The sequence below is a fragment of the Phalangium opilio genome, unplaced genomic scaffold (assembly GCF_054372755.1).
Source record: "Phalangium opilio isolate 3A_F unplaced genomic scaffold, DU_Popi_V2 ptg000521l_1, whole genome shotgun sequence".
Classification (NCBI taxonomy): domain Eukaryota; kingdom Metazoa; phylum Arthropoda; class Arachnida; order Opiliones; family Phalangiidae; genus Phalangium; species Phalangium opilio.
The window spans coordinates 622,605-649,853 of record NW_028324240.1 but is presented as its reverse complement, the minus strand read 5'-3'; the positions used below and the strand labels follow the sequence as shown (position 1 = coordinate 649,853).

General features: G+C 38.4%; 1 protein-coding gene across 2 annotated transcripts; it reads right to left on the bottom strand.

Annotated features, from left to right (window-relative positions):
• Positions 1-2,405: 2,405 nt before the first annotated feature.
• Positions 2,406-3,659, bottom strand: LOC149589667 (uncharacterized). Of its 2 annotated transcripts, XM_089861845.1 has the most exons (3): positions 3,526-3,659; positions 3,150-3,361; positions 2,406-2,590 (listed from the first exon to the last, which is right to left on the bottom strand). In XM_089861845.1, the coding sequence occupies exons 2-3, from the start codon at positions 3,352-3,354 to the stop codon at positions 2,406-2,408; spliced, it is 390 nt and encodes a 129-aa protein (XP_089717971.1). In that variant the 5' UTR covers positions 3,355-3,361; positions 3,526-3,659. The 2 variants fall into 2 exon arrangements, with proteins under 2 accessions (XP_089717971.1, XP_089717970.1); XM_089861844.1 differs by having other exon boundaries at positions 3,150-3,609.
• Between the last annotated feature and the right edge of the window lie 23,590 nt (positions 3,660-27,249).

Here is a 27,249-nt window from a genome sequence, read left to right as displayed (position 1 = left end):
CTAATGTCTGGATTCTGGAAACCCTTGAATTTTCTTAGTGGTCCTGTGGACCACTGACCCTCTCCGATTTAATTTTTAAACTGGTTCAGGCAATTTTTAAACTGGTCATTTGCCCTGTGCCACCGTCTTATTTCCCACGCTGTGCAACGCTGTCTCTTACACAACAATGATGGCCATCAGCGTGGGAAATAAGGCGGTGGAACAGGGCAAATGACCAGTTTAAAAATTGCCTGGACCAGTTTAAAAATTAAAACGGAGGGGGGTCAGTGGTCCACAGGACCACTAAGAAAATTAAAGAGTTTCCAGAGTCCAGACATTACCTAATATATTGTAATTATCCACTTGTTCAATTTAGCAGACGACGCGCCCTGGTCAGTGGTCATGGACCAGTTTATTTATTCCAGGCCAGAGGGGTCGCTGGCCCAGTGTCCACTTTAAAGAAATGCTTCCTTGTCCAGCGTGGGAAATAAGGCGAAGGCACAGGGCAAATGACCAGTTTAAAAATAAAACCACGGGACCACTAAGAAAATTCAAGGGTAACCAGAGTCCAGACATTAACTCAAAAAATTTTATTAATTGTCCATTTCCTAAGTTTAGCAGACGACGTGACCTGGTCAAATATTAATATATAGCGCGAGCAGCTTGTGTCCATGAGCGCGGATCGAGTGGGCTATGCTTGCAGGCAGAAACTTAAAGAAAGGCAAATATTTAGTTATTTTCTTTCAAAATTCGCCGAAATGTCATTAAGTTATGAAGAAATTGATTAACGCAAGTTGATCAAGAAATTAATTATTTAATAAAAATTAATATTTGTTTACATTAATTAACGATTCATTTATGTTACAATAAATTATTCATTTGTGTTGCTAAAGAAATGGGTGGATAACCATTTGTAATATAAAGGGATAGCAAAATGACTAGGAAACGTTTTGTTAAGTTCAGGGATAATATCTATTAAAATGGATTAATGATAACAGAACGTTAATTTATTAAAATTAATCAAAAAAAAAATGGAATAAGGATGGCTAAAATAATTTTTTTAAGAGATACCAAAATGGCTGTGAAGCCCTTTCTTAACGTCAAGGGATAATGAAATGACTGAAAAAGACCTTTTCTTAACTTCAAGGGATAACGGAATGGCTGTTAAACCGTTTCTTAACTTCAACCATAAGTTTATCAAGTTGACTGAGAACTTGTTAATGAAGTGGCGCTAGCGGAATGTCCATTCTCGTAAAGCGACAGCTGGTGAGGTGCAAAGCAGGAAGATGGGCTCGAAAACCGTGTGACGCCAATTCTTGCGTCGTTCTTCAACTATCAGTTATACTTATGGAACATATCTTATAAACTTACTGTTCAAGGGATAATGAAATTGCTAGTCAACCGTTTCTTAAGTTCAAGGGATAATGAAATTGCTAGTCAACCGTTTCTTAAGTTCAAGGGATAATGAAATTGCTAGTCAACCGTTTCTTAAGTTCTATGGATAACAAAATGACTGGTCAACTGTTTCTTAAGGCCAAGGGATAACGAAATATAATCTAAGCTTTTGTTTGGGAAGGGATGGCCACACTAAGCATGTGCCTTGTTTACAGGTGGGTCCCTTTACAATGCATAGAGGGGCTGTAGCTAGCCCCTATGCCACAGCTAACTGAGAGCGCCCTACCCTAACAATTATCGTTAACTTCTACAAATTTTGATGGAAAAGAGAAACAGTGTTAGGCCTTGGAGGAAAACTTTTGAATGGGGAGAGAACTTGCAAACTACGCAGGATTTGTTCGTAGATTATGACCCGGTGGCACACTCCGTCATTGAACCTGGGATCCTTTTGCTGCGAGGCGAAAGGGCTAAATTTTTTAAGGCCGAGAGAAAACAAGCTGGTTGGGAAACTATTTATTAAGTTCAAAAGATAAGGGAATGGCTAGTCAACTGTTTCTAAAATTCAAGGGATAACGAAATGGCTCGACAATCGTTTCTTAAGAACCATTTCTAATGTTCGAAGGACAAAAAATTATTATGAAACCATTTCTTAAATTAAAAGAAATAAAGTTTGCCAAAGGCGATTATTAAGAATGAAACGTTAGTTCATTAAAATGGATTAAAAAGAATGGATTTATGGATGAATTTATTTTAATTTTTTCGCGAGAAAATGTTGGTTAAAAAAAGAGACAAAACATTTTAATGATAAATATGGTGATGAACAGATGATGCTACAAACAAAAAAAATTATTCTCTAAACAAAAATTTTTACTTGAAACTCGGAAAAGGAATTGGGGTTGTTAAAGTTATTTAAAACTTCAGGCTTTCGGGAAATTCATGACGAAAACCTGAAGCTAAATTTCTTTTCGTGAGCCCCAACTTAATAAAAGTTTTTAATTTTTAAATGTGGCCTAATACTTACAAAATATTTACTATGATGTCTCCATCCCTTTTTCCCCTACAGTCACTTTGGAGGATGGGGGTACTTCTCCCACCACCCCCACCTCCTCTTTCTCCACCACCTCTGCCTCCTTCTCCTCCATCACCACCTCCACCTCCGCCTCCTTCTCCCCCACCACTTCCTTGTCCCCCGGACCGCCTTTCTCCAGCAAAACATCTATCATGTAACCTTTTATTAATCTACTATATATGCTTTAGCCTTTATCTCTTTTGGCTGTTCTGTGTGCGATATACTTTAAGACTGAGCAAATTAATTTTGGTCTTACATGCAGATAATTTCTGTCCAACAATTTCACTCAAGTATCTCCTCTAGATACTTTTATAGATAGTTTTCACACATGGAGGATTCATACCATTTATACCAGGAGGCCGGGCTATCTGGAGGACAAAAAGTGGACGGATTTCTGTCCTCCAGGTAGTCCAACCTCCTGGTGTAAATGGTATGAAGCCTCCATGTGTGAAAACTTTTTAAACCAATGAATATTTTTCTACCTCATTGCCAAATATTAGTACAAATTACTTGACACTATGAAAGCCATGGCGATAAAAGGCTCTAGCTAAGATTACTTCGCATTAGAGCCACCTAGGAACTTAACCAGCTTTTTCAATTTCAAAAACCTTTTATTAAATTAAAAACTCGTTTTCCTCAACGAGAACTTTAACCAAGCCCACAGGAGTTTTTAGGTGGCCCCAGGAAAAGCACTCGAAAATTGTACCTCGATTTAGCGGGCATTCCCGCTTAATGTGGCCTGCCTTCCTGCAATTGTAGCAGGTCCGAATAAAATTGTACTGGCCGGAGTGACCTCCGCGTTTTTTGTGGCCTCTGCCACCGCGACCTCGACCGCGTCCGCCACCACGACCTCTTTTACCACCAACGCCATAAAAATAAGCGTTGGTAACAGTGATGTTTTTACCTTCCATTACTCGACTAAACCGACAAACAAGAAATTTCATTTTATATTGATTACTTTCTATCTAGTTTTAAATTTGATAATAAATTTAAACAGTTTAACTTTAAATTTTATGATTTATTTTCAAAAACTGTTAATTAATAATATTAACCATAAAAAATACAGTTCAAAACATACTTACGAGGTTGGCAAACAAGGGTTTCAGAGAGAAAAAAAAAACAAGTAAATTCCCGCCCTAGCAACAGTAACATGGAGCAATTAAACTACGGGGAGTGAAGACATTATTTCACAGCAACATTTCCACCTATATTTCTCCATGCTACTACAACAGACTCCAGAAGGCGGTAATTTTTTTTTTGTTTGTTTTTGGGCGGGAATTACTCGTTTACTCCTAGCATTAGCAGTTTACCAACTCGTTCTCTAACTTCTCTTATATTTCTCAAGACTTGTAAGACAATTTCAATTGCCACGAATCTTAAATATAAAGATTTAAAAGGTTTTATATAATCTAGTAATTAATTACCTTTGCTTTTTTATGTACCTATTGTAACAATAACATTTATTCTGATTCCAGATTGTGAAACTATTCACTCTTTGCCTTAATTCTTAGGATTCACTTTCCCTTGTAATTACATTTATTATTATTATTATTATTATTCAAACTGTATTTTTTTTTTCTTTTTACGATTTGCAATTCTGTCAGAGTTTCTTTTGTTGACACTGGGTTCTTCCTGTGCGCCCAAAAGGTTCTTTGTGCCTTTTATTTTGCCAATTCTTTGTGTTTGGCAAGTGAATTCTCTGTGTTCCCAATAATTGGACTTCTTTGTGTATCCAAATTGCAAGTTCCAGTGTGGAATTAAGGTATCTTTGTGACCTATTGCAATCTGTGTCAAATACGGTACTATTTGTACTGTTTGAAACTCTACAGAAATTGAAAAGAATTTGCTATTTTGCGTCCATTAAGAAATTTTGAAATGGTTTCTCGGGAGAGACTTAGGAGAAAAAAATGGCGTGAATTAAGGCAAAAGAAAAGCGCTGAAGCTAAGTTAAAATTACTTGTTCAAAGGAAAGCTTCGCAAAAAAAGCAAGCTAAACGAGATATTAACAAGAAGTACTATTTGAAAAACAAAGATAATTTTCTTAGAAAAAGTAAATCAACGCTATGTACACAAAAAGGTGGTAAAAGGGCTATGGCACCAGGTGGCGCCACTAATGGTGGTTTTTGCTCCAAAAAAACAAAACTTAAACCTAAAACAACTAAAGTAGATAAATTTGGTTTTGCGAAAAAGCTCCTCAATGCGGGGATTTTCAAAACGAAAAACAAAAAAATTATAGCCGAAAGCTATAAAAGGTTTTTAGTCAAACGTCTAACTGAAAGACTGGTGGCGTCAGAGTCTTTTAACGGTGAGACTAAAAAACAACGCACGAAGTCTATCTCTCACAAGCTAAAATGCCAAGTGCTAGCTGGTAGAATATTGCATTTGAAAAGGCAATTATATTCGGCTTACCACGCCCAACTAACGAGCATTGTTAGTGAATTTAAGGATTTTGTTCAGAAAATCAAAGAAATTGGGTCCATTGACCCTGGCAATTTGACAGAAGTTGTGGGTGGGAAAAGGCTTCACAGTAGCATGAAAGAGGCCTATTTTCATGAAACTACCTATTATGTGATTGGAAATAATGGTAAAATATTGAAAAATGGCGATGAGTCACATTACGGCAAAATTTTTAAATTGGATTCTGATGGTAGTATAAGAAAAGTTCTGAGAGACCGTGCTACCAGTTCGACTAAAGAATTGTTTGTTGACGAAATGGGAAATATCGTTGACATGAAAAACAATAACGCAACTAGTAATGTTGAACTAGTTTTACAAGTTAATGAGTCGGGTGTTGTTACGAATCTCTTCAACATTGTTGAAACTGAAGAGAATAATCCAAAAGCAAATTTTGTGATCAATGAAGGTGGGTTTATTGAAACCTTAAACAAAACTGTATATTGGGAATGCAGTGATATTTGTAATGTTCGAACTCGAGCCATTGCAAAAGTACTAGCTTTCGTAAACACGGTTGCCAATGCGAATGAAAAATCTTTGACTAAAATTTTTGACTCTGATTTGGACCTTTGCGAATTAAGAAAACAATTTTGCAAAAAATCAAACGTGTCTATACCACCAGATGGGGACGAAATAGTGGTGAGAATAGTTCCGTTCCTAGGACACACTGCTTACTGCGCTGATAGCGAAGAGTGCCAAAGTCATTTGCGTGCTTTAGCTGAACTGGCTCCTCACTATTCGGGAATTAGAAATATTCTGAATAATATTTATCACGTCAAAGCGTTACTCAACGCGTTAACTAAAATCTCAACTGAAATTGAAAGTGGTGATTACGAGTCTGTGACGAATGTCATGGCGGAATTAAGGAAAACCCTTGCTACACGTGGGAAAAATTTAAATAAGGAACAAAACGATGCTCCCGAAGGAAGCGTTAACGCTCCTCAGCCGAGTCTCGATGAAAGTCAAATCTTGAGTCTTTACGAGAATCAATTCGCTCGGGCAATGCTAAACACCAACGAGTTTCACGACACGCCCTGCGACTGCTGTTTAAGATTACTGAAAAAATCTGATTTAAGAGCAGTAGAAAAACTGGTAAACAGAGCTGTTTTTGAGAACGAGGCCTATCTGATTTTAAGAGCTGGCTGGATAATGAATAATTCCGACACGAGAGAAGCAGACATGCTACTATGTCGTTACTGCGCTACGGATTTAGGAAAGGGTAAAGTTCCCATCAGATGTTTTCTGAACAACTTGGCGGTTGACAATCCTCCACTAGATGTCACCAGTTTAAACATGTTTGAGAAAGTTTTAATTCAGCTTGTGAAGGCCTTCCACACTGTGGTGCGGTTAGGCACCAAAACCAACTCCAACATGCAGTTTGGCACGGTTAAAGCTTTGAAGGGAAGAGTAATTTATCTTCCAATACCCGTGGAGAAAAATTTGAAGATGATTCCCAAGACATTGCCCAAAAATCACGAACTGCATATCTTGGTCAATGGCGTTCCCACAGCGGACAAAAAAGTTTGGCAACAGGTTGTTTGCCTCGAAAAAGTGTTGAAAGCATTCAGTGTGCTGAAAAAGATAAACCCTTTTTACAAAGACATTGATATTTCGACAATGAACGAGGATTATATTTGTGGCACGCAACAAATTGATGGAAATGAAAATTCATTGACTCCCGAAGAATTACTGAGCGTAACAGATCCACTTGCGTTAATTAATGATGGATCTGATGCGTTGACACGCGCTTCCGCTGCGCTTCCAACAGAAGGACCAGCGGATAGTAGTCTCGACGTCCAAGGTGACCAAAACGCTTCGAACATGCAGGAGCACGATGAAAATCAGTCTAGCCTTGCACCAGGCGACGCCTACAAAATTCTAACACAGCCCGAGGCTTTGTTGCGAAAACTTTCTGAAGGCGAAGCCAATGATCTGTACGATCATTACTCTATTCATCCGGTGAACGTCCAACCACCGAAGGATTTATTGGGTGCTTACCAAATGAAGCGCGTCGAGGCGGAGCCGGTTAGCACTTGGGACAAAAATCTGGAATACATGAGCTTCGTTCATTTGTTCCCTCGGGGTCGCTTTGGCAAGCACGATGATAGACCATTTGGGAAAATAACGGAAACCGAGTATCGTTTATCCCGTCTTTTGAACAAAAGTCCAATTTTTAGACGAGATTACGCCTATTTGTTCCATTCTTATCAAGAATGCGAAATGAAAGCGATTTCTAGCAGTTTGAACTACGTTCTTCGTGTTAAAAAACCCATGCCAATTGGGGTTGAAAATTTGCTCAATCGAGTTGAATCTGGCGATAAAGAACTTGAGAGTAATTTAGCTACTTTCTTGGGTCATATTCGAGGAACGAAGGACTACTGGTATAAAGTTCTTAGATACGTTTTAGCGATGATTCGGGAATTTGGTCCTCCCACCTGGCTTCTAACTTTTAATCCGGCCGAGTACGATGATATGGAACTGCACGATCACTTGAGAAAAGTGAATTCAGACGTTCCAGGAGTAGAGTCGATGACGGTGGCTGAATTGTTGAATTTAGACCCACTTAGCGTCAATTTGCACTTTCACAACAAAGTGCGGTCGCTGTTAAACAACTTTGTCTTGTGTAAGCAAAATCCAGTTCTTGGCATGATAGAACATCATTTTTGGAGGGTTGAATACCAATCTCGGGGTTTACCTCACTACCATATGCTTTTGTGGGCCAAGGACGCTCCAAAGATTGGAACTTCTTCGACCGAGACTATTTTGGATTACGTGCAAAAACACGTCACGTGTTCGATGCCAAGAGCATCGGTAAGTCCGGAACTACACCGGCTGGTAAAAAAATTCCAAACTCACAAATGCACCTCCAGTTGTTATAAGAAGGTGAAAAATTCTAAAAAAGGATTGAAAGTGTGTCGTTACGGTTTCCCTCGAAACGTAACAAACATTGCTACTATGAATTCTGTTAGATCAGTTACTCGTCACCGTAAAATGAAAAAGGTGCAGAAACGACTGTACGACTTGCCGAGAAAACAGCACGAAGTTTTAATCAATGATTACAATCCCACGCTACTTTTGGCTTCCAAAGCTAACATGGATTTGCAATTTGTCGCTGACAAATCGGAAATAGTGGCAAACTATGTCACGGCTTACGTGACAAAGGGAGACCGGGCTGACATGGACCAAACTTTTGCCGAGTTAGGCAACGAAAGTTTGTCCAAAAAATTATTTACCTATAGATTGAAATCTTTGACGTGCAAGCAAATAGGAATTTATGAAGCTCTCGATATGATGCTGGGCCAAGACCTTTTCAACAAGTCTGACAGCACTAAATTTATAAACACTAACTTGAAAGAAAACCGATCGAGAATTTTGAAAGGTTACAAGGAACTCGCGCGATTGAGGGAAACTGACCCCGAAAGCACGGACACTTGCCAAAAAGGGTTCGTCGACGACAAATATCCGAATCGTCCTGACAGCTTGGAAAATCTAAGTTTGCGGGAATTTGGTCAGTTTTACGATTATGCGATGCGCTCTGAGGGTGTCGAGAAAAATGCGAATGTAATCCAGTTAAAAAACAATCTGGGTTTCATGAGAAAGAGAATTAAGCCGTACATAATAGAGCACTTTATTCACGACCCGATAGAGGAGAAAGAACAGTATTGTCACTCTCTACTGATCCTCTTCAAACCGTGGCGTGACGAAACTGAGCTATTGGGCGATTTTGAAACATACGCCGATGCTTTCGAAAACTCGCTTTCGGTGTTAAAAGACATGAGAGAATACCACGAGAAACTCTCGGTTTCCAAAGAAGTTGAAAAGAAACGGAAGGCTTCTAAAAAGGCGAAAGAGCCAGAAACCATAGTCTCGGAGACTGAAAGTGACGACAATGAAAATGCGCTGCAAGGGAAGGAAATTGTTATCGAAACCGAACACGCGATGGCTGATGTGGAAGCTGCCATGGAAATGAATTTCGAGACTGATGTTGACAATGTGGCGTTACTAAACTCGGATCAAAGGCGAATTTATGATCACATCATGGATCACTTCTCCCAAGAGGGAGAAAAATGTAGAAACAAGTGCCTTTTTGTGTCGGGACCTGGTGGCACTGGCAAATCGTTTCTTATCGACACTCTCGCCAACGCCGTAAGGCGACGCTTTCAAAATCCTGCTAGCGTGGCAATTGCCGCGCCAACGGGTTTGGCAGCGTTGAATGTTAATGGCGTAACATTACACAGATTACTAATGTTGCCGGTAGATCATGGGCGTATTGCCGAATACCATTCCCTAAGTTCTGACAATATGAGCATTATGAAAGAAACTTTGGGTAATTTAAAACTGTTAATTATTGATGAAATTTCTATGGTCTCATCGGTTTTACTGACACACGTTCACTTGAGGCTGAACGAATTTTGGGAAATGAACCAACCATTTGGTGGAGTTGTATTTATTCTTGTTTTGGGAGACTTTTTCCAATTGCCACCGGTCCAAGGAAATCCCGCGTTTATCAAAATCACTTCCGAAGAAGCCAGACTTAGATTCAATTGCATCGGAGGAAGTGATCTTTGGAAGTTTTTTAAATACGATGAACTAACGCAAAATGTTAGACAAGCCAACGACCAAAGTTACGGCGACATTCTAAGCAGAGTTAGAATTGGAAATATTTCCGAAGCTGATGTTGCAACCTTAAGAACTAGATTGGTTGAGGGAGGAAATAACATCGAGGTGGCTATGGACCTTTTCATTAAGCTGTCCAATGAAGGGTTTCACCCAATTTGTTTGATGCCTAAATTAGCCATGTGCGTAAAATTCAACTTTGATATGCTGCGAAAAAACGGCGAGAAAGTTGAAGTCATTCGTTGTCAGGATAGACTCGCTGACTATGGGAAAAAAATGAATAAAAACATTCTCAGGAGACTGCAAGGGCTACAAAACGAACCGTCCAAAACAGGCGGTTTGGAGAGCGAGTTAGTTCTTTGCGTTGGCTGCCGAATAATGGTCAGAAGGAATATCAGTTTTGAAAAAGGCGTTGTAAATGGTACGATGGGTTTCGTAACTGGATTCAAGAAGGACGAACAAGGAAACGTTACTGGTATTTTTCTCAGAGTAGATCGCGAACCGAATAACGATGACGCTAACACTGACTTTTTAGTTGAGAAAATTTGCGTCAAATTTTTGCTCATGGCAAACATTTACGTTAAACGCTCCCAGTTTCCCGTCATCCTGGCGTACGCTATTACGATACACAAAAGCCAAGGCATGAGTTTAAAATGCGCCATTATGGATTTGGGTCCGAATTTATTCGGAACTGGCATGGCGTACGTGGCTTTATCGAGAGTGACGTCCTTAGCCGGACTCCATCTATTACAGTTCGATCCGACTAAAATTAAGGTGGATGGACGAGCCATTATGGAGTATAACAGGCTTCGCAAAAAATATAGGCCAGATCTGCCTCTTTTGGAAATAACGGAGTTGAAAGAAAGTCGAGGTAGGAAAAGAAGTGCGCCTACACTATCTAAAAGCCTTTTAGAAGGCGAGGAAGAGAGATGTGCAGAAACACCGAAGAAGAAAAGGAAAACCCAACAGAGTTTGGATAGTTTGCCCTTGAAGGGTTTAGCTAACGATGACCAAGTAACGTGCTTTCTAATAGCGTTTTGCAACTACTCTTATTAGTGCCGGAATTAAGAGAATTGGTTAAATCTTACAATGGATCATTCGTTGAAAAACCAGTTTTGCGTTGCCTCCATAACACGATAAACGACATCGAGAGTTCTCAAGGAAGCTTCAGTCGTAAAGGGTTGGAACTGAGAATGGCTGTCGGAAATCATTTTACGCTAAACGATCAACAAGACGCCAGTGAATTTTTGATGGTCCTTTTGGCGACACTAAGCCAAGAAATGGAAGCCGATTACTCTAAAGCTCTGAAAGATCTTTTTTGGTCAAAGTCGCGAAACGTTACCAAATGCCCCAATTGTCAAGTTGAACAAAATTCGGAGAATATTGTTGAAAGCAACATTTTCAATCTTCCACTAGAAAACCGAGATAAAATTGATTGGAAATCTCTAGAAAAAAGGATGAGATTAACAGAGGTGCCATGCGTATTTTGTAACAACCCAAAAATACAAGAGCGTGATGTATTGATATCCAGCGGGAAGTACGTATTTTTGTGTCTTCTCCGTGGCGATTACAAAGATGGTCGACCAATTAAGATTTCGACCAAAATATCAAGTTTTGAAAATAAAATGTCACTATGAGTAAGATGCTTTTTAAAACTAAAGGGGTGATTATTCATAAAGGTGAATCGTTGGCCGAGGGACATTATGTGAACTTTGTGAGAAAAGACAACGGCTGGTACGAGGTCAGTGATACAATGATCAGAAAAAGGGAGAGATTCGTCAGTAACTTGACTGACGTCACTGTTCTGCTCTTGGAAAGAGTCCAGACGCATTAAAGGGAATCTAACGTGCTTGAAGAATCCATATCAAAATTACCCCGAGTAAAGTCCAAAATTTCAATATTCGTACCAGGAGCATCATATCTGTCAAAGATATACTAATAGTTTCATATTCCCTTTAAAGTAATTTATGACTGGGTAAGATTGTTAATCCTAGAGCAAGTTTAAGGTTAACGATGGTTCTGGAGTAATTTTGATGTTGCCTACTATAATAACTGTGAAAGGGAGAGGAGGGAGGATTGTAGGGCCATGCTATTGTTACGAAAAAAGGCGATGATTCTTGCATTAATTTTAGAATTTTCTAGTGAAGGGTTTTTAGTACTCTGTATTAGTCTTGCCCCAATTGTGTTTTATGTAAAAAACACGCTAAAAACGTAACCCCTGTTGGTAATGCTATGTGATTAAATATAATTCTTTAATAAGCTGGTGAAACTATTGAGACAAACTCATCCTATTAGTTAACATTGAACAGATTTTTGAACTGAGATTTAGACACTCGTATCCAAATTTTAAATAAATACTGATTAAATTTAATATATTCAAAGAGTTTTCTTAATATCAGTTTCGCATCTTCCATTTTTTTTTCTCTTTTAAGCGCGCTATTTTTTTTTTTTTAATTAAGACGCCCATAACTTTTTTACATTAACAATCTCAAACCATTCAAAAACATTAAATTAAATTAATCTAATCTAATATTATCCTGTTACAATATCAAAGATTAGCAAAGCTTTTATGTTTAAGTATTATTTATTAATATGACCTTTTCTTTCTATAACTTATCAATAATGTGTACCCGACCCAATCCGATACCACTTACAATCCGATACCACTTACAAAAATTGATTTTTAAACTATTTAATAGTTAGGCTTAAAAAAAGCCATATGAACTTATTAACTTGTCCTATAACTAATATCTTACTATTGTTGTATAATTTGTTTTTATAAAGTGTGAAAATTATTTCCCAAATTGTGGTTACCAATATTATATATAGACATTACCCTTGTAATTAAAACAACTAAACCATTTTCCCAATTAATATTCCAGTAAGTTTTGCATAATCTCTTTGTGTTTCTCACCAGCTGGGGTAGTCTGTGTGGCAGGTTGCATTGCGTAAATCCAACAGGGGTACAATTTGCAAAGCCTTCTGGAATATTTTTTTCCCAAAAATTAAAAAAATTTTCATTGTCCCTTTGGTAACCCACACGCAAAACAATAATTGCCATGTTCTAGCAGCACTGTTTCCAAACTTAAAGTTAAGAGTTGCCTGACAAAATTTTAAAAATAGACCCTCAAAATCTTATATTTAAATGAACATATAATTGCCAGTAAATTGTAAAGTTTTCTTTCAACCCCCACCCCTTTACATAACTAATATAACGAAGATTAAAATTATTTCGACATAAATACTACAAGCAGTGCATATTTTCAAGTTTGAAACATACAATTTAAAGACTAATTTCGTACAACTACATGCGTATCGTATCAACACGTGCCAACTGCTTAACTTCAACAGAAAGATAATTCATCATAGCTATTACCAGTATAATAAAAGATTAAAACTACACAGCACAAAAATATGATGATCATCATCATTATTAAAAAAACCACAAAAAGTCTTCGATAGACAAATCAAAAAATATATTCAACTTCTCCACCGAAATAACAGACACTTTAGACTGGCGTGTTCAAAGAGTGAGAGCGTCTTTGGATTAAGAACAGCAGAGATATTCAAGGAAATAACCTTTCTATTGGCTTGAGTCAGTGTCTATAGAACATCAAGCTGTATCAAGGCCAAATAATACATCCCACCTCTTTGGTTTCCCTATATAATTACGTTACGGCTTGGCAAGCCGTGCCTACAAGTTCATCAACACAATAGAAGTTCATAACAGCTATGGATTCGCAAAAAAACCTTTTTCGGGCAAAAGTTGCCTCCACGTTGTTAAAATTTAGAACAGCAATGGTTTGTTACTAAAATTATGTACTTGACTATGTCGGGAGTTGGGCGCACTCCTGTAAGCCAAGCTTCTGGGCGACAAAGTTTTGAGGGAATAAGGGACTTGTCAGCATGCCTACCCTACAGAAACTGACTACCCCGCGTCCGCGGGTGGTGAAATACCCCAAATCCCCCCTCCTTCACCACTCGATTAAACCTCAAGTACTTCACTCGTTACTCTAAAATACCAACTGATTAACCTTGGACTTCAATTTTCATCAAAACGCCTTAAAGGTAATATACCATGATGGTATATTACATTGTTTAACGGACGTTTGCCAAACAAAACAAGGTCGAGGGAACCAATACAAAAATTCTGCCGATTAATGACGTTAAGCAGTATTGCCATCTGAGTTCAATAGTAATAAATATAGAAAAAAAAAAATAAAATCAACTGGATTGGAGATGTCGCTACCAAACACAAGGCACCTCATTAACTCTCTGAACTGAACTGCAGATTCTACATCAACAAAACAAAATCAAGCGCGATGGAACCAGTAAAAAAACTACAATTAATGGCATTAACTACCAACGCCATCTGAGTTCAATAGTAATAAATATAGAAAAAAACCCTAAAATTAACTGGATTGGAGATGTCACTAACGAAATACAAGGCACCTCATTAACTCTCTGAACTAAACTGCAGATTCTACAATAGCAAATCACTACCCTTTTAAAAAGCATCTTTAAGTATATTAGAAGTAATTTAACAAACTCCCCTTCCCTTTTTTTATACCTTAAAAAATATAATATTGAAACACATGCTTACTTTTTTTACTGGCAATTATATAGTCTCAATTTGACAATCCTAGGATTAAATGTAAATATTTTTTCGTCATTGAATTGTTCACTTGAGAGATTAAAAAAATTGTTATAGGCATTCATACGATAATGTTGAACTCTCACACTTTTTAAATCCAAACTTCACGTATGAGTGTTTTTGAACAATTTTTTAATCCCTCTCACGCATTCATTGTGAAACTTACATTATAGATTCATTTCAAATTAATTATAGTTACTCTTAGCTTTTCCCTGTTAAGGTCTATTTTTTGGCAGCAGGACGCAATCGCTAATTATCCTCAAAACCCTTTCTGGTGTCAAAAACAATTTTCTTTGGAAAAACCCTTTAAAATATGCAACTTTTACCTTTAAACGTAAAAAAACAATATATTTATTGACTGGAATAAATTTATAATTAATACCATAATTAAATAACAACTAGGGAAATTAAGCCCAAATTACATGCTGTAAATAAACATGGCAAGTATCAAACCAAATGTTTATTTAAATAAATCTTTTGCGCCTTCCAATATCATAATCTAAATCATGCGTGTTTAAAAACTTGAAAATAGTCAAACAAAAACATTCTTAATGCAATTTAGTACTTTAATGATTTGAAAGTAATTATTCAACAGCCATTACTTAAAAACATTCCTATTTGTATTTTAACTATTATATGAAATAATATTATTAACCCTAAATTTTGTCATCAATAAATTACCATAACTGTCATTTAACTTTATTTATTAAAGGTAAAATGGTTTACAGCGTGTCAAATTACCATTAATTTCAAGTAAATATTAATTTAATCCTGTTATTTCCTATATTTAATGATAAATCAAAGCATACTTCCATTGCCTGACCTCCTAGCATTCTGGCAAATCATTTAAACACCAACTTCAATTTCCCAAAGGCTGAATCCAAGGACGGAGCTAATAACATTAAAACTGAATGACTGATCCCATAGCTCCGATCTCTCAACAATTTTCTATAGGGAGCTAACAACTGGCAACGGGGAAGAGATAGTCTAATGTCACACAGCCCCTCTCTGGTTGGCATTTTTGCGCGTAGAATACTGTTTCCAACCGTTAGGGGGGATGGAACTCCAGTAAGAGATAGAAGGGTGTCACGTTTCAGGGTCAGAACTGTTAGCTCCATATTCTACGGCATGCAGAAATAAGCGTTGAAATAATCAATATAAAATCACCAACGTGTCTACACAAAATTAATAAAAATTAAGACCGAAGTCACAGATATTAATCAAAACGTCTTGGATTTAACCAAGACCTAAAAAGTATCGATAAGAACAAGGTTAATCACTTGACTGAATGCGCAGATATTGAACCTTTTTTTTTTTTAATTAAGACTTACATGCTTAAGATGCTGTTCGGACAGTGGGACAAAGGACGATCTTCCTCGTAGAGCTTAACATGGCGGGTGGGTAAAAAAGGAGAGGGCGTCGGACAGCCCCTTTAAGAAACTAATGTTCCATCACCCTATTCCATTGAATAAACTTAATTTACTGGTAGTCAATTTATTCCCTCTCAATAATTTGAAAAATTTACTTATCTCGGGTTTTCGAGCACAATTCCATTCCCCGTTTACATTTTATAACTACATTATCATTTTTAGGGGATTTCGTCATGAAAAATACCTTATAAATACACGTAACAATGACAAAACAATTTAGTCGTAGTCTGCTTTAGCCTCTGCTATGCCTGATACGAGCAAGGAGGATGTATAGTTGTATACCCCCCTTGATAGAAGTACGCCTTGTGCCATTCTCATGCCTTCTTTCGCTGGCCTCGTCACCAAGGCAATAGCCCACTCAATTACGCGTTAAGCTGCTCCAAAATTCCGTGTGAATAGTACTTTTTAAGGTTTCCGTCATCAAATAGTAATTGTTTTTTTAGAACATTCCTCGGCTTGAAATAGGACAACTACGAAATAATTCGACCAAATTTTATTTTGAAAATATTTTCTACCATTTCAATTTCTATAAAAGTATTCTACCAAATGTATACAATTACAGAGTGCTACCAGAAGTCTCTGCGGCTACTTGAAATACTACATTTATGTAGGAAGATTCGCAGCAACGAGTACATAAATCCAGGGCTATCCCTGATAAATCCCATATTCCTTTAAAAACCATTAATACATTCATTAATCTTGTTCCTGAAGATATACAGACTTAGTAGCAGAGTCGAGTCACAGCCTCCTAGATCACGCGACTCGGTGAACGCAGGCTATATTGCAAAATAGCCAAGTCAGAAATTTCAGGCTACGACCGCGCTGAGTCCAGCTGACACTCTCACACTCTTAGCGCCCTTAAGTTGGCAATTACAAGTTTACAACAAAGAAAATAAAAAATTTTCGAATAGTATGCACCCCCCCTACTGCTTGCGAGCCATAGAAACGATAGAGACGCCATGGGCCTGGCATAGAACCGTGTGACCGTTGTCTGTCGTACCGCTGCTATAGACACAAGAGATTTCAATGCTCAGTATCGGGATATACAGGGGGTTGACCCCTCGACGTCTCTACTCTTTTTATGATATTTCCATCGAGCGAGATGGAAGGCAAAGTATTTTCCCCGTGTCTTTCCCTCTTACATATATTCAGTTTAACCAAGACTAAAAATCATAACATCCCTATTGAATTTTCCGCCATTGTTGAAATATGAGCGGCTAAATGTGGGCCTGTTTTTGTTATTATCAAGTTTTATCAACTGAATAAATTTCCCCTTTTCCAAAATTTTACTAAATAGAATATCCTTTACCCCTAATTATTGGTACCTTTCCAAATTATTGCTAATTTGCTTGTTAATTGCCACCTTTTCCAAAAAATCCTTATTTTTAGTTTCTTTCTACCCTAAAAAGAGGCGCACTTTTAGCCATTCGTTTGAAATTTGCACAAAAACAAAAGGTTTCACTATAAATCGTTCAGGCCATGAACGGGGATATGTTAGCAACCTATTAACGACACAATGTCATACACGTACTCTCCTAAAAATGATAATGTACTTATAAAATGTAAACGGGGAATGGAATTGTGCTCGAAAACCCGAGATAAGTAAATTTTTCAAATTATTGAGAGGGAATAAATTGACTACCAGTAAATTAAGTTTATTCAATGGAATAGGGTGATGGAACATTAGTTTCTTAAAGGGGCTGTCCGACGCCCTCTCCTTTTTTACCCACCCGCCATGTTAAGCTCTACGAGGAAGATCGTCCTTTGTCCCACTGTCCGAACAGCATCTTAAGCATGTAAGTCTTAATTAAAAAAAAAAAGTTTCAATATCTGCGCATTCAGTCAAGTGATTAACCTTGTTCTTATCGATACTTTTTAGGTCTTGGTTAAATCCAAGACGTTTTGATTAATATACGATTTGTTTCCATTATAATAGTAAGGAAAAAGCGCAATTGCGAAAACCTTTGGTGGCCGATCCCACCTTAGGGAGGCTAGACGTTTCTCGTAACCCTAGCTGATCGCCGCGTATATCCTAAAACCAAACGATGATAATGGAGTAGAAGCCAATGATACAGATTGGTGTCTATGTGGAATAGACGGAAGACCAGTGGATGGTGGTGTTAGAAGCCAATGATACAGATTGGTGTCTATGTGGAATAGACGGAAGACCAGTGGATGGTGGTGTTAGAAGCCAATGATACAGATTGGTGTCTATATGGAATAGACGGAAGACCAGTGGATGGTGGTGTTAGAAGCCAGTGTAAGTGCGGACTGGTGTCAATGTGGGATTGACAAAGAATAGAAGATGGTGGTGGTGGAAGCCAGAAAAGTACCAGACTGGTGTTCATATGGGATGGACGAAGACCAAACATGGTGGTGTGAGAACTCAAGTATAGAGTAGCCAACGGAGAGAAATACAATTTTCCAAATTTCTGTGAACTGTCAATGCGGTCCGGAAATTGGGAACACGTTTGCTCCGATACGCAAACTGCGAACGCGGTCACGTGGGTGTAACAACGGAAAGACAGACAGACACACACACACAGACAGACAGACAGACAGCCACGGCCGTTACAGAACCTCTCCTGGACTACGTCACACGGAGAGGTAAAAACCAAAGGTCTTTAACAAGTTCAGAGTTAGTTGCAACAGTCCCCTTAAAGTCCGGGGTTTTAATTTTGCTTGTGTCATGAGTTGACCGAACGCCTAAGCTGCTGATACACGACGTGTGTTTCTGGCTGAATAATCCTTTAGTCAGAACATCCGCTGGCATCTGATCCGTGGGCATATATTCCAGGGCAATGACTCCTCTTTCGAAAGTTTCGCGGACGAAATGATGTCTGATGGCGATATGCTTGGTTCGGGAGTGGAAAATGGGATTCTTTACGAGCTTCTGTGCGCCTTGGTTATCGTTGTGGATTTTAATTTTCTCCAAATGAACTCCAATTTCTCCCAGAAATTCACGAAGGTATATGGCCTCTTTCGTTGCATCGGCTATGGCCATGTATTCTGCTTCCGTGCTTGAGAAGGCTACTGTCCTTTGCTTTTTGGCTTCCCATGATATGGCGGCATTGGAAAGTATAAACGTTAATCCAGTATACGATCTTCTATCGTTTACGCAGCCTCCCCAGTCAGCGTCAACAAATCCTTCGATTTCCTTGCTATTTTTCTGAAAGAAGAGTCCATGTTCAGTCGTTCCTCTTAGATAACGTAGCACTCTCTTTCCCGCTGTCCAATGTTCATCATTGAAACTGGAATTAAATTGGCTAAGGGTGCTCACTGCGTATGCGATATCAGGTCGGGTGGAAGTAGCGAGGTACATCAGCGAACCGACGAATCTTTGATATGGGATGTTTTCCATTTCTTCTTTGTTAGGGTTTTCCGGTTTCTTTAGCTTGGTATTGGCATCTAGTGGAGTTGCGATGGCCTTGCAATGTTCCATACCAAAACGTTGTAGAACGGCTTCTATATATTTCTTCTGTTTCATTGAAATGGTTCCTTCAGTGATGTCTTGGTGGAATTCGATCCCCAAGTAATGGTGTATATTTCCCAGGTCCTTCATTTCGAATTTGTCTTGTAGGTCGGCTTTAGTCTTCGTCATCAATTTTATGTTATTAGATGCGATGATGATGTCATCGACGTAAACTGCAATAAGCATAATATCTTCATTCTTTCGTGACATGTAGATACACGGGTCAGCGTTTGTAGGTTTCATTCCAACTTCCCTCAATCGCTGATCAAGTTTTCTGTACCATTGACGTCCTGATTGTTTGAGCCCATATAGGGACTTCTTTATAAGGCACACTTTGTTTCCATCTTCTTTAAGTGTTTCAAGCCATTTTCGTGACGTTGTGGTAATGTCTTCACTGGTGTTGCTGTGGGTGATTTCAGCGAGAGCTTCCTGCAGTCCATCTGGTAATTCCATGAAGATTTCCTCATCTATTTCTCCATTGAGGTAAGCAGTTACTACGTCCATCTGATGTACGTGTAGATCCATTTTTGCTGCCAGTGCCATGACCAATCTTATGGAACTTGACCTTACGACGGGCGCAAAAGTTTCTTGGAAATCAATTCCAGGTTGTTGCGCAAAACCCTTTGCAACCAGGCGGACCTTCCTTCGTTCGACTTGCCCATCTATGGAGTACTTCGTACGAAATACTAGGCGGTTCCCAATGATTCTTCGATTCGTTGGTCTGCCGATGATGTCCCATGATTTACATTTTATTTGCGAGAGGTACTCATTTAATGCTGCCTTTTTCCAGTCTTCTGCGTGTTCCGTTTTCAGAGCTTCTTTCATGGTGCAAGGGTCTTGAAGTCCTATTAGATTCACGGACTCGCTTTGATCGTTGTCACCCTGTAGTTCTGGACCGGAACTTGGTATTAGTGGTACCATGTTGTAAGATTTCTTGGGTCTTCCGGGCTTTCCTGTCTTGATTAATTTCGGCCTACCGGGTCCCCTCTTTGTTCCAGGTGTCTCATCGTGGTCTTCTTCGTTTTCAACTGGTGTTAGAACGACTTTTATTTCGATTGGGGATGTATTTGTGCCCTCTTCTACTCCATATTTCTTGACAACTTCTGGGGAAACAAAATCTTCAAAATGGTCTTGGCTGTTGAATTCTTCGAGGAACTTAATGTCTCTGCTTCTGATTATCTTCCTTTCATCTGGTAGCCAAACTCGATACGCTTTGGACTCTTCGGAATAGCCAACGAAGATACATTCTTTGCTTCGAGAGTCAAACTTTCCTTTGGCAGCGCTCTGATCCATTATTAGGGCCTTGGTACCGAAGATCTTCAAGTAGGTCAAATTTGGTAGTTTTCCAGTCCATATCGTGAACGGTAGCTGTCCGTTTAAACTTCTGGATGGGCATCTATTTCGTATATGGTTTGCCGTTGCAATTGCTTCTCCCCAAAATGATGGTGGTAATTTTGATTGTAGCAACATGCATCTGCCCATTTCTACCAAAGTCCTATTTTTACGCTCAGAGACTCCATTCTGTTGCGGCGTTTGTGGCACGGTTAGTCTTCTAAGTATCCCATTGTCTTTTAGGAACCGGTCAAATTCTCTGTTGCAATATTCCGTCCCATTGTCCGACTGAAGCATCTTTATCTTCTTCCCGGTCTGCAGTTCGACTTTCTTCTTGAAACCTCTGAAGGTCTCAAGGACTTGATTCTTGTGTTTAAGGAAGAAGAATTCGCTCCAACGAGATTTGTCGTCTGTGAATACCACGAAATATCTGGTTCCGCTCATGGTCGCAGTTCGCATGGGTCCGCAAACGTCGGTGTGAATTATTTCGAGTACTTCCGTGGTTCTTTCGGGATCGGGCTTGGGGAACGGCGTTCTGGTTTGCTTTCCTTTGACACAAATCTCGCATGGCCCAAGATCCTCGACTCTATCCAAAGTTAAGCCCTTTGCCAAGTTGTTTCGAACCATGTCCTTGATATTCCTCTCGTTAAGGTGCCCAAGTCGAAAATGTAAACTCTTCAAACTGGATTGCGTTGTTTTCAAATTTTGAGCGATGTTAGCTTCTTCACCACCTTTTCTTATGAAATACATGTCTCCTACTCGATCAGCGATAGAGATTACTTCACCATTTTCTTTTGTGATGAGGGCGTGGAATTTATTGAAGAGAATGCTGTGGCCTTTGTCTGTGATTTTCGAAACAGACATTAAGTTGATACGAAGGTCTGGTACGTGAAGGGTGCGTTCCAGTTTTAGCGTTCTTGTAGTTTTCCCATCCGTTGCTTGGATTTTTACTTCTCCGATTCCCTCGATCTTGGTTGACTCTTTGTTCGCCAGGTTCAGTGGTTTCTTCATTTCTTCTAAGTCATCAAAATTCTTTGCGTTGGGAGTCATGTGTGACGTGGCTCCGCTGTCTAAGCACCAGTGGTTTTCAATTTTCCTGGATATGTGAAATGCGAATTCCTCGGGGTGAGTCGTTGCTTCCGTAACTATGTGCACTTTCTCCTCCGCCATTCCAGCTAGTTACTTCTTGTCACTTGACTTTAGTGGACAATTCGCGGCCTTGTGGCCAGGTTTATGGCAAGAATGGCACTTATATTTGAAAGCTTCGGTTGATTTTTCACTTCTTAACCCAGTTTCTGCATGTGGCTTGCTTGACTTCCTTCGTGGTTGACGATTCATGGCAAACATTGCATTTTGGATCAGGTCGTTTTCTTTGACTTTCCTGGCTTCTGCTTCTTCAAGTATTTTGACTTTCAACGCTTCTGGGTCTGGTAACTGATCTCTGGACTCTATGGCACATCGAAAATTCTCAAAACTTTCAGGTAGGCTGTACAATAACATAATGGCTAGGAGATCTTCATTGATTTCTAGATCCATCTCATCGAGTTTGTCGACAGCGTCGAAGAACTGATTTACATGTTGTCGAACGTCGTCATCTTCTTTCATTTTGGTTAACGTTAATCTTTTCAGGAGCGTAGCTTTTCGAGCAGGACCCCTTGACTGATAGATTGATTCCAGTTTCTGCCAAACATTCTGAGAGGTGACGCAATGTTTTACTTGCTTTAGTTCTGAGGGGCTGATGGCCAGGATCAAGTCTGACTTCGCTTTCCTGTCATTTTTCTCCCATTCCGCAACTGCCGTCGCATTACTTTCTAGAAGTCTCGGCTTTGGCTTACTTCCATCCACGTAAGTCCAAGCGTCGTTCTTTATAAGAAGGGCTTCCATTTGAAGTTTCCATGTGTCGTAATTTTCTTTTGTTAGAGCCTCGATTCTGACGTGGTGAACTCCAGCCATTTGTCGATGTTACTATGTTAATTGATAATAACGCGACTTTACTTCCGAACTCGTAACAATTAATTTCGATCACACACTCAAAGGGTTCCGAGTCTTTAAAACGTCGCGTAGTGACAGCGTGTTGGCCCCATAACCTGTTGTTATTGAGGAACGACAGCAATTACTTTAAAACTATTCAGTTTATTGTGCAGGAAGACAGTGAGTATACACGCGATTAAGTACAGTGCTTTTATAGATAATATAAAAAACGAATCGTTCGTTGTCAATTAAAAAACATCTATCGATAAAACAGAGACTATAGTAAGAGAGTAATAAAACCAAAGGTCTTTAACAAGTTCAGAGTTAGTTGCAACAAATATTTATGGAATAAATATACTGAGTACATTTTAAATAACTTTTATTAAAATAACGTTTTATAGAGAACTAAATAAATCCGGCGACTCCGCGAGTGCATTCTCGGACTATGTAGCTTCTCTAATTATGGACGTTGATCAGCGTTGCAAGGCGTACGATAACTGCGATAATTTTGAGAGTTTTTTGGAGGTGTACTATAATTTATTTCGATAATTTTGCCTAAACGTACGATAATTTTGAATTTGGCGGAAAATCGTCAAAGGTCACACGGGACATGTTTCGACAACTCCAACTGATGTCGTATCGGGGAAGATTAGTGTGAGAGAAATAGTTCATCCTTTGAGTAATACACTGAACGCAAGGGCTGGCCGTGAGAAGCACTTCGAGTCTTCATAACGTTACTTTCCCATATGATTTCCCTGTATATTCAGCTTGAGAAAAACACTACTATTTTGTCTTGTGCTCTCTAATAAGGCGGGAAATTCTGGAGGCTGATGCAACCATGGCGACTGGGGTATTGTAATTCAACCTCAATAGTAGTAAATAATTCAATTTTTTAGTCTAATTTTTTTTTTAGTTTTAAAACAAAATATGACGAATGTTTATCAAACTAGATATTTCTAACAGGTATGAAACTCCGCCAAAGATTCAGGTAGGTACAGAAGGGCCCAAAAACCAAAAAAAAAGAAACGCCGAATACAGAAGTATTGGAAAGAATGGGAGTACAAACCGGAATTCTTGCCTTGGCTCAAACCTAGCCCAACAATACTATAAAAGCTAAATGTACCTTCTGCAATATCTCCATTTTGGCTCAACTTGAAGTTCTACAAAATGTACCCGGCAGGACACAGGTTATACTTTTGCAAAGCACCGGTCAAATTACAAGTATTACTATAAAAAATGCTCCAAGGGATGGGCTCATAATTGTAGCGACATCGTACCGAAATTATTTGAATAGCGCTAACTATGCTAAATGGATTACCCGTAATTCTAACGTCAATTTATTTACTTCCAATATTATTCTAGTAGTGCAACACAAACATAAAAGTGAGTGAGTTGTCCCTCGTTGCGAATTCTTTAACAGCGCAATCATTCAATAAATTTACTTATTTTATAATTTTCAAACTTTTTCTTCATTATCTTAAGATGAATTTCGTCCCGATATATCTTTATTTAAAATAAAACTTAAAAAGAAAATTATTTTCTCCTGTGGAATCGAACTTGCGATCGATGGTTCTGCCGTGTAAAGTGCAATGTCTCTAACCGATACACCACGCGCCCAGTATTCATGCTTCGCCATCATTATTATAACATGCCTGAACGCGCTCCTCCGAGAATTTTTTCGGTACAATTTAATTCGTTGAACGTACAAGTTTTTTATCTCATTGTAACAATAGGAATGTTACAAGAGAACATTAATTTTTTTACTTAAGTCAACCAAAACTGATTCAGATTGTTTTAAAACATTTTAAAAGTAGGGATATTATAGTGATACATTAAAACAATCATTTTCCTATTTTTAAAATAAGGGAATATTTTTATTTATATTTTTAAAATGTGGCACTATTTTATTTATATCTTTAAAATGTGGCACTATTTTTTGTTTTTAAAATGTTGAACTATTTTATTTATATTGTTAAAATATGGCATTATTTTATTTAAGTTTTTAAAATATGATACAATTTTAGTCCTATTTTAAAATTAAGACGCTTTTCTAATATGTGACGCTATTTTAATTATATTTTCAAATATGAGACAATTTTTTTCTTATTTTTAATATGGGAAAAAATGTTCCCTGAGATAGCAAGCTCAGGCCTGTATTAATAATAAATTTGCTTTTTTTATAATTTTTAAAACATTTTCCTCATTATTTTAAGATGAATTTCGTCCACGAATCATCTTTATTTAAAATAAATCTTTAAAATAAATTATTTCCTCGTGTGGAATCGAACTGGGGACCCATGGTTCTGTCGCGCTAAAGGCAACGGATCTAACCGCCATACCACGAGTCTGGTAGTTCATGAACATATTCAAGAGATATTATTTATAAAGCTCGCACATGCGTTTCAGATTCTTGGTCACACCATGACGTCAGAAAACCACCGCCGGTATTTCACTGGGGAATTTTTCATCGTTTTCCTCTCGTGGGCACGTATATTTCAATTGACACGCGAGTGTGTTCGACGGGTCTTCAAGTATTCCGTTAATGAAAATAACACTTTTGCCCCATTGATAGATGACGCGCAAAAGTAACAAGTTGGGAAACCAAAATAAACCTCTCCGAGCCGAGACGAATTTACTTTCCAAACAAGTTCCGCAAGCCAATGAGGCAAACCGGAAATACATAATTCTAATCGGCGAGATATTGCCATGATCATTTAGTTTAAAGCGTTTTAATAATTTCCTGCGTATCCACAATAATTCTAATGAGGACCTAATATCTATCACTTAAATGTGTATTTAACTTTCGGCTCAATCTGAACCGTTAAGACCTCCTATAAGAGGACATGAAACAAGGTCAATTATGGTTAAGATCTAGGTTATCTTATCTCATAGACCCAGTCGTTTCAACACGTATGGAGAGATGAAGTATTAACTTCCTTATTATTTAATGAAGCTTAAAGTTACGTTTACACTATATATAAATGTAGTAAAGATGAATTAAAAAGTAAACACCAAATTTTAAATGTTAATATCAAAAGATGTTCTTGGAATATTGAGATGAAACAGAGCTTTATAGCTACACAACTACTAAAAGAATCGTAATGCCGAAAAATATTTAAGTATTTCCATTTAATATTCTGCAAAAAGAAAATGTTATGGTTTTGTAAGAGATCTTTTCACCCTACTCGCTTTATATTAACTATGATATGCGTGTACTGTTTCGATTCAGATGCAATCTTCATTACTCGTTCTATATTAACTCACACTTGTGTCAGTACATAGAAATAAGTTTATCTTAAATAATTAGTTAAATATAAATGATATTAATTATTTTTATCGCCAGTAAATAACTTTAAAAATAGTTAAATCGTTTAAAATAAAGTTGTTCCTATTTTCTTTCGAAACTTTGCTAATATTGACGTTTAAAGTGAAGGGTACCCCTCTTGCCCGCTTTCTTCAAATTTTGGGCTATATATACGATTCGTTTCCATTATAATAATAGATAAAAATGCATTCGCGTGAACCGATGGTGGAAGCCCTGCCATTGGGAGGCTAGACGTTTCTCGTAACCCTAGCCGATCGCGGCGTATATCTTGAAACCAATAATAGATAAAAACGCATTCGCGTGAACCGATGGCGGAAGCGCTGCCATTGGGAGGCTAGACGTTTCTCGTAACCCTAGCCGATCGCCGCGTATATCTTGAAACCAAACGATGACGAAGGAAAAGAAGCCAGAATGGACTGACTGGCGTCCATGTGGAATGGACAAAGACCTGAAGATGGTGGTGCATAGAAGCTGGTGTCAATGTGGAATTGACCAAGAACAGAAGATGGTGGTGCATAGAAGCTGGTGTCAAGGTGGAATGGACAAAGACCTGGAGATGGTGGTGCATAGAAGCTGGTGTTAATGTGGGATTGACGAAGAACAGAAGATGGTGGTGCTTAGAAGCTGGTTTCAATGTGGGATTGACGTAGAACAGAAGATGCTGGTGCTTACGAGCCAGCAACTACAGGCTAGTGTCCATGTGGGATGGACAAAGACTAGCAGATTGTGGTTCTTAGAAGCCAGTTAGTAAAGACTAGTGTTGGTAGATGAATGGCCAAATTTCCGTGAACCGCGAACGCGTTCCGGAAATCGGGTATTTGTTTGCTCCGATTTGTAAACTGCGAACGCGGTCACGTGGGGTCTGACAGACAGACACACAGACAGACAGACACGGCCGGTGTAATACCTCTCCGTGACATACGTCACTCGGAGAGGTAAAACCATCATTTGCCCGAAAAAACACACTGAAAAGCTTAAAGATGCAAAATCTGTCGGTAAAAACCTGGTGTCTTTTATAAAAAAGAAATAAGAGAAATTCCATTCCTGACGCTGTTAAAAGGGCGGAATTGAAAAACTGTGGATTTATCATCGAACACAAAATAGCCTTTCAATCTGTTGACCATTTAACAGAACTTATGAAGTTCGTCTTCCCAGATTCAAAAATAACGCAAGAGATGCGATTGAAAAGAACTAAATTAACGTGTTTTGCAACAAACGCTATTGGCTCTACACATAAAGAGCAATTAGTTCAGACAATAAGAAAAACAAAATTCAGTGTAATGATTGATGAAACCACAGATATCTCTGCTATTAAAGCACATGTATAGGAGTTAGGTTCAATGATGAGAATTTAGGCAAAATTGTCAGCAAGTATTTTGGGCTTATTCAAATTGAACCCTCTCAACTAAGTGGAAAAATAACTGCCAGTGATATTTTCAAGTCAGTCATTCAAGAATTTGAAACAGAATACATAAGTTTAGATAATGTCATTGGATTTGGAACTGATGGGTGTAACACCATGATGGGTGCACATGACTCTGTTGCTAGTCG

Coding starts and splice junctions, on each gene's coding strand:
- LOC149589667 (XM_089861844.1), bottom strand. CDS start 3,387: ATGAAATTTCTTGTTTGTCGGTTTAGTCGAGTAATGGAAGGTAAAAAC. Junction 2,591..3,149: donor GGAATGCCCGCTAAATCGAG/GTACAATTTTCG, acceptor GTTACATGATAG/ATGTTTTGCTGGAGAAAGGC.